Source organism: Myotis brandtii, unplaced genomic scaffold, assembly GCF_000412655.1.
Source record: "Myotis brandtii unplaced genomic scaffold, ASM41265v1 scaffold174, whole genome shotgun sequence".
Taxonomy (NCBI): domain Eukaryota; kingdom Metazoa; phylum Chordata; class Mammalia; order Chiroptera; family Vespertilionidae; genus Myotis; species Myotis brandtii.
The window spans coordinates 3,774,330-3,782,645 of record NW_005356437.1 but is presented as its reverse complement, the minus strand read 5'-3'; the positions used below and the strand labels follow the sequence as shown (position 1 = coordinate 3,782,645).

Genomic DNA, 8,316 nt, shown 5'->3' with positions numbered 1-8,316 from the left:
ATCTGCCCTGCTCTGTGCATGACGGGGCGGCGCCCCAACTCCCCAATCGGCCCTGCTCTGAGCCTGACCAGGGGCTGCACTTAGGGATTGGGCCTGCCCTCTGCCACCCGGGAGCAGGCCTAAACCAGCAGATTGTTATCTCCCGAGGGGTCCCAGACTGGGAGAGGGCACAGGCCGGGCTGGGGGACCCCCCTCCCCCCGCCCCCCCGAGTGCACAAATTTTTGTGTACCAGGCCTCTAGTTTTATAATAAAGTGTTCAATATCTCGCATAATTAATTATGCATATCACTTTCTCACCGTAAAGTCGAAAAATCATAAATTGAAACATCGTATGTTGGGAAATGTCTGCATAGTGGATCAGTTAGTTAAAACCTGCCATCTTATTTCCCCATTTTTGTTGGCTTTTTGTTAGCTTTTGTACAGTTTTGCTCATCCTGTTTCTCAGTAGGGCCTCTAGGTCAGTGGTTCTGAACCTTCTGGCCCTTTAATTACAGTTCCTCATGTTGTGACACAACTATAAAATTATGTTGCTACTGTTATGAATCATAATGTAACTATCTGATATGCAGGATGGTCTTTGGCGACCCCTGTGAAAGGGTCGTTCGACCGCCAAAGGGGTCGCGACCCACAGGTTGAGAACCGCTGCTCTAGGTAAAGTAGGGCCTCTACAACTTCATTTTTCTCTCATCTCCTCCAAACTTTGTTCTCTGTTTTCTCCAGCTGTTTAAAAAATATCTCGGGCCTTCCCCTTCCAACTCTTAATAGCCTATCTCGACACCTCCATCATTGTTGTATAATTAATGAATTATTATTTTCTCATTAATGGGGAAAGAGGAAAATGTGGAGAAATAGTGCTGAAAGTTCAAATTTTTATAGTATAATTTCTTTGCATTTACATACAATTGTATTTATACAACATTATAGTTCCCCATCCTAGAATTAACCCTACTCCACTTCTCTTTTGTGTTGTCATTCTCTGCCAGAAAGAATGATCTACACAGTGGGTTGCACATCTGATGGTTACCCTGAATAAGAACCTGGGTGGTTTTTTGTGTTTTTTTTTCAAGATATATTTTATTGATTTTACAGAGAGGAAGGGAGAGAGATAGAGAGTTAGAAACATCGATCAGCCGCCTCCTGCACACCTCCTACTGGGGATGTCCCCACAACCAAGGTACATGCCCTTGACCGGAATCGAACCTGGGACCTTTCAGTCCGCAGGCCGATGTTCTATCCACTGAGCCAAACCGGTTACGGCAGAACCTGGGTGGTTTTTAAAAGCACAGGTTGCTGTGACCTACAGTTGACAATTATCATTCACTAAATTACAATGGTGGGGCTCAGGAATCTATTTCTTTTTAAAAATATATATATTGATTGATTTTTTTAGAGAGAGAGAAATATAAATGTGAGAGTGGAACAAAAATCAGCTCCCTCTTGCATGCCCCTCCACACCCACTTGGGATGGAGTTTGCAACCTGGACATGTGCCCTGGCTGCAAATCGAACCAGTAACCTGTCAGTGCATGGGAGGACCCTCATCCAACTGAGCTACACTGGCCAGGGCAGGAATCTATTTCTGTTCAATTAATCAGGTCTTCAAGTGTTTCTGCTTGGTATTCCCTAAAAGAAACTTTTTACTTGACATCTAAAATTTTTCATTAACTAAGTTTCAATAGTTACCATGAATTTATAGCATATTATATTGCTCTATTAAATGTTTAAAGTGGAATGTACATACCAATGCAATTCAATATTTATCATTATCTATTAAAATATATATACAAACAAGAAATTCCTAACAGTTGGAAATTTTATTTCATCCTTTTTTCTCCTTGAATTCATAATTTTATTTTTCTCCTGCCACAGAATTTTATCCTAATTTAGCTTTATAATTATATCTGATAAGTCCTATTTTACTGCAACAAATATATATATACATAAATTGAAATTGAAAGTTGTGTGTTTTTTTTAATTTTCTGTATCTGTCTTTAAATGTTTGCACTTTTTTACTTCTGGAGTAAGTTATAATTTCAGTTAATCAAAACAATGTAAACATATTGCAAATTTTGATGAATAATTATTAAATGTAAAAAAGTAAAATGTAAATTTAATCTCTTAATGAAAGACTTTTTCCCAGTTAGTTTCTGGTCTTTAGATGAAAGTTACTTACTACTAGAAAAACACAGATTTCAGCTTCAAATGTGTTTTTTATTTGTATTTTTTATTTTGTTTTGTTTTGTTTATTAAGGAGAGAGATGGATGAAGAGAGAGAGAAAGAGAGAAAAACATTGAAGTCAGAGAACCATCAAAGTGAGAGAGAAACATCGATTGGTTGCCTCCTGCATGCCCCAACGAGGAATCAATCCTGCAGCCTGGGTATGTACCCTGACCAGGAATCGAACCCGCTATCTTTTAATGCATGGGACAAAACTCAAGTAACTAAGCCACATCAGCCAGAGCTATTCATTTTTTTTTGGGGGGGGGGAGGTTATTTATTATTTTTAAAAATATATTTTTATTGACTTCAGAGAGGAAGGAAGAGGGAGAGAGAGATAGAGATATCAATGATGAGAGAGAATCATTGATCGGCTGCCTCCTGCACAGCCCACACTGGGGAACAAGCCCACAACCTGGGCACATGCTCTGACCTAGAATGGAACTGTGACCTCCTGATTCATACGTCAATGCTCAACCATTGTGCCACGCCAGCCAGGCCAACTTCAATTTTTTTTCACATTGATTCCATTAGTTTATTTTCTCATTATCTCTTTCCAAATCTGTATAATGGGAATAATAACATTTAATTTACAGAGATATTGTGAGGATTACAATATAGTAAATTCTCAGTAAATCTAGCACTTAATATTTATTGGGAGATTCTTATGTGCCCAACACTGTACTAAATCCTTTGTATTCTTTAGATCATTTAACTCCTCTCTCATCCAAATATTTTAAAATTATTATTATTACTAGAGGCCTGGTGCATGACATTCGTGCACTGGGGGGCGGGGAGGCAGTCCCCTCAGCCCAGCGTGTGCCATGTCACAGTCCGGGATCCCTCTCTCAGTCCCGGACCCCTCGCGCCTTACTGCCCACCTGCAGTGGAGGCGGGAGAGGTTCCCACCACCGCAGCTGTCCTTGCCAGCTGTGAGTCTGGCTTCTGGCTGAGTGGCAGGGGCGCACTGACTACCAGGGGACAGCTCCTGCATTGAGCATCTGCCCCCTGGTGGTCAGTGCACGTCATAGTGACTGGTCCTTCTGCCATTCGGTCTATTTGCATATTAGCCTTTTATTACACAATAGGTCCTCGGGTTTGTCAGAGATCCGTTCCTACTGTGCGACGTAACGTGATTTTCACCGTAAGTCAGAACCCATCTAATTACCATGTTTCTCTTTTATTAGTGTAGATAGGTCCTCGGGTTTGTCAGAGATCCGTTCCTATTGTGCGACGTAATGTGATTTTCACCGTAAGTCAGAACCAATCTACATAAGCACCTACATTACTCACATGGAACATATACACTGCAGTAATGAAGTGAAACAGTAAAAAAAAATTAAAAGAAAGATAACAATTCCTGACCTTTACTTGTGGGAAATAAATAATAAAAAACATAAAGCACACATGTACATACGTTGAAATGATGGAACTTTTTTTTTAATATAAATAAATGGGAGATGGCGATGTAACCACGAAAGGATGTACGTCAAGTCCGACGTAACCCGAGGACTGCCTTATAGGATTACTGCCATTTTACAGCTGAGACATTGAGGGCTTAAATTACTTGCCTAAGGTCACCAGTGTTGAAAACAGCAGGACCATCATTGCAACCCAGGTTTTCTGAATTCGGACCTTAAGTTGTTAGCTGTTTCTCCATGCATTTTTTTTTTTTTAGCATTATTTGAATTTTTTACCTATTTTATTAAAAATAAAAAACTCCGTGGTTGAGCATTGACCTATGAACCAGGAGGTCACAGTTCGATTCCAGGTCAGGGCACATGCCCAGGTTGCGGGCTCAATCCCCAGTGTGGGGCATGTAGGAGACAGCCAATCAATGATTCTCTCTCATCATTGATGTTTCTATCTCTCTCTTTTTCCCTTTCTCTCTGAAATGGAAGGGAGGGAGGGAGGACTGGGAAGTACTTGGATTACAAATCAATTTGTTTCTAAAGACTTGAGCAAGATTTATTTATGAAATAAAAAGGATTGGGAGAATGGAAATAGTGCTAACTTAAATATTTATTAATACAGCATCTTTTGTATATTCTGCTAAAGATTACAGCTTCAGATTGGGCTCATTTATTTTTAAGAAATAACTACCACATAACCTAATTGACAAAGTCAGTTCTGGTTGTCAAATCAGCCAAGTCAGACTTACTTTCTGCCAGAAAGTCTGACTTCATTTTTCCACTCAAATAGATGTGTTTATGATCATTCCTGTAACACTTCTGAATTCTAAAGTAGGTAGGTAGATACCATGAGTTTGTCTTCTGCATGAAATAAGATGCTGCCACCTTTAACATTTCTTACCAGTGCCTTGTTATTTTGCTTTCACTGGGCTGTCTTCATGTGAATCTTTGCTCTCAACTACATTCTTTGATAGTGCAGGGCCTGGAAGAGATGGTGTGTTAAGCAAAAAGTGCCCTACCTTTCATGGCCCTACTCTTCAGTATATCTAAACTCAGAACATTCCAATAAGAGCCAAAACACCCATTTCAAAAGGACATTACACTCCTGGGAGAAATATGTTTAAGACAAAAAGGACACAAAGCCCTTCCTTGATTAGAGGAAGTTTCACTCATACTAGTATTTCAGATTTTTTTGATTGATGCCCTAAAGACTTGCTCTCTTACACAGTATTCTGTAATAAGATTCTGAAAGGCCTCACCTTTGTTAAGTGGGAAGAGGCTATAACAAAAGGGGAGACATTCTCACAAGATGCATTATTGGGCAAATTAATTTTAAGTAAGCCTGCATGAAGAACTTGAGAGTCATGGGTGGATAACCGTAAAATTATCCATGCTTTCGTACCCATGGAATCCACTCTGTGTAGCCCCCAGAGACACATGTACCCCACTTTGAAAGCTTCTAGTCTGTATTACTTGTATCTATTCCTGCATCCCACTCTGCTTCTTCCATCCAGGCCATTCTGTCTTTTACTTTAATCACTACTGTAAGGTTTGTAATACATCTCTAACTTATGAAACCAATTGCCTTTGCTCAGACCTCATCTCACTATATATCTTAAAATGTGAGCACCTGCCCCACCTAAGAAGGAAGAGCATGAGGGAGGTAAGAGAAAGAACAAAACTGAAAGGAACAAACATTCTCTTGTGTAGGGAATGGGCCTTGAATTGCGGCACCTCCGCACTGTTATTTTTCTGGTTTGCCCTTGTTTTTCCTTCAGCCTGGCAGTGCCCTTCCCTTCGTAGGCACTCCTGTAGGCTTCACGGACCAGCACATCCATAAAGCTTTAACCCGGCTGCCAAGTGAGGATATAATTGCTCTTTCTTTCTCACCCTTGTACTTATTTGGACTCCAATTTTGATACATCACACAATGCTTTTCTCTTCTATTATTTAAACATTTGTTTCCTTTCTGTCTTGCTCTTTATGTGTATGGCATGTAGTTAGTAGATGTCTTCATTTTGGCTTAATTGAATTAGCCTCTGATACATATTTTCTTCATAGATGCTATCTTGGCTTTGGAAAAACCTGTTGGGGTTTGTAAATAGCCCTCTTAATGTTCACCATTACTACTTAAATGTTTTGTTTCACTATCATATTCTGTCAATAATATATATAAACTAAGATTTTTATTTCTACTCTTCTGACTTTCTCCAGGAATCGAAAAGATCAGAATCTCTTATGGACATTCATCAAAAAAAATTAAAGAATAAGGCTGCTGAAGATAAAAATAAGCCTCAAGAAAGAATACCATTTGACCGTGATAAGGATCTCAAGGTGCATCGGTTTGATGAAGCTCAGAAAAAAGCCCTAATAAGAAAATCTAGAGAACTAAACACCAGATTTTCACATGGCAAAGGCAGTATGTTTTTATAAGTAAGTATATTTCAGTGAAGTATATTTTTATATCAGTAAATTTGAGCTTCTTAAAAATTTAAAGAAAAAAATGTTTTTAATCCTCACCCAAGGATATTTTTCTATTGATTTTTAGAGAGAGTGGAAGGGAGGGGGAGAGACAGAAAGAGAGGATTATTGATGTGAGAGAGACACATCAATCAGTTGCCTCCCATATGCACTCCAACCAGGGCTGGGGACCGAGCCTACAACCGGGGTACATGCCCTTGACTGGAATCGAACCTGGGACCCTTCAGTCTGCAGGCCCTCAATCTATCCACTGAGTCAAACTGACCAGGGCTAAAAATAAATTTTGTTTATAAATAATTATGTGTAAAAATCTATTTCCTTTTATAGTAAAATAGATTGTAAATCTGCAAATCTTTTTGTATAAGTAAACGTGGTTTTTAAAACAATTCAGCCTTTGTGGGCTTATAAATGTTGTTCATGGAAAAATAGCCTTGTTCTCATAATAACTAACAGGGCATTGCTACTTAAAATTCTGTAATAAAAGTTTAGTTTATGAAAAATGGAAAGGAGGGTGTAAAGCAGTGGTTCTCAACCTTCCTAATGCCGCGACCCTTTAATACAGTTCCTCATGATGTGGTGACCCCCAACCATAAAATTATTTTCATTGCTACTTCATAACTGTAATTTTGCTACTGTTATGAATCATAATGTAAATATCTGATATGCAGGATGTATTTTCAGTTACAAATTGAACATAATTAAAGCATAGTGATTAATCACAAAAACAATATGTAATTATATATGTGTTTTCCGATGGTCTTAGGCGACCCCTATGAAAGGGTCATTCGACCCCCAAAGGGGTCGCGACCCACAGGTTGAGAACCACTGGTGTAAAGGATGAAAAAAAGTTTATTAGTGGTATTTTTTTTAATACATGTCTTTATTGATTTCATGGAGGAAAAGAGAGGGAGAGATAGAAACATCAATGACGAGAGAGAATCATTGGTTGGTTGCCTCCTGCACGCCCCCTACTGGGGATTGAGCTCACAACCCAGGCATGTGCCCTGACCAGGAATCAAACTGACTTCCTAGTTCATAGGTCTATGCTCAACCACTGAGCCACACTGGCTGGGCGCTAGTAAGCTTTTGATGTCAAATAAGATCACAATTAGAAAAATGTTCATTGCTTTTAAAGGATCTCAATAAAGTAAGGGCCAAAACCATTACATCATTCATTTATAGTCCAAACTGACAAGAGTTCATAAAGGTGACTAAAAATTACATTAAAACTAATGTTGCTTCTTAAAAACCTTTATGGTTTTTTGTTGTTTTTTTTTTTTAATTTTTTTTAAAAGACGGCCAAAACTATTTTCAGTTGATTTTCCAAAAATCAAACTAAGAAAATAAAGTATTGTCCCTACCGTCAGTTAACTATCTTGTTTTCTGTGCTATAAAAAAAAGAAAAAAAAAGGATCCATTTAAATTATTAGTGACTGGAAAGTATTTCAAAGAAAACAAATCCAATTAAGGTCCAGCCTGCAAACTACTAAGGTCTCTCTTTCTAAACATGTTAACACATGATGTTAAAAGAGGGGAAGATTCAGTTTAAACAATATGTGACACATTTCCAAATAACTACAACTTATAGTGTGGAGGAAATACTTTTCTGTTTCCAGTACATCCATTGGTTTTTTTAATTGTATGAAACCTACATTGATATTAACATGTGCTTTAAGAGAAAATAAAGTTAGAAATATTTTCCAACTTACTGAATTTTCTTATTCTTACTTCAGGGGGATTTCCCTGTACAATGAAGAAAAGTTGAAGAATACCTTTTTATTGTCTGTCCACCTTTATTCTTTCATTTTAAGTTTCTTAAGATTAGAGATTACTTTAAAAACCATACAAACTCACTTTGTTCTGTGCATCCTTTAGAGTCTAGAGGAAACATAAAATTGGTGTTTCTTATGTAGAATGGAATTTTGTGTGTCTTTGGCTTCTGAGAAAGTATGGGCTTTTCTTCAAATAATTATTCGGGGGATCCCCCCCACCATGCCCTAATTTTTGTGATGGCTCACAAGTATCCTCTCAGACCTGGTCAGGACTGTCCACTGAATCTCTGCCATAGCCTGGACGTCTTCATCGGGTATCACTAACCAGTCCTGGAGCAAGTGTTCTGGGTCCTTACAGTTAATCCAGGAATTTGAAATTGTTTGGATATTCCCTTTTAACTGCAGCCAGTGAATACACATTTACTTGAAAATA

The 8,316-nt window shown here is 38.3% G+C and overlaps 1 protein-coding gene across 1 annotated transcript in view; it reads left to right on the top strand.

The window, feature by feature from the left end:
• The window catches only part of GPALPP1 (GPALPP motifs containing 1), a 31,182-nt gene extending 23,139 nt beyond the window's left edge, over positions 1-8,043 (top strand). Inside the window, exons 8-9 of the mRNA XM_005863227.2 lie at positions 5,845-6,063; positions 7,845-8,043. Coding sequence (XP_005863289.2) covers positions 5,845-6,063 — 219 coding nt within the window. The 3' untranslated portion in view covers positions 7,845-8,043. The remainder of the gene's footprint in view (positions 1-5,844; positions 6,064-7,844) is intronic.
• Positions 8,044-8,316: the final 273 nt, after the last annotated feature.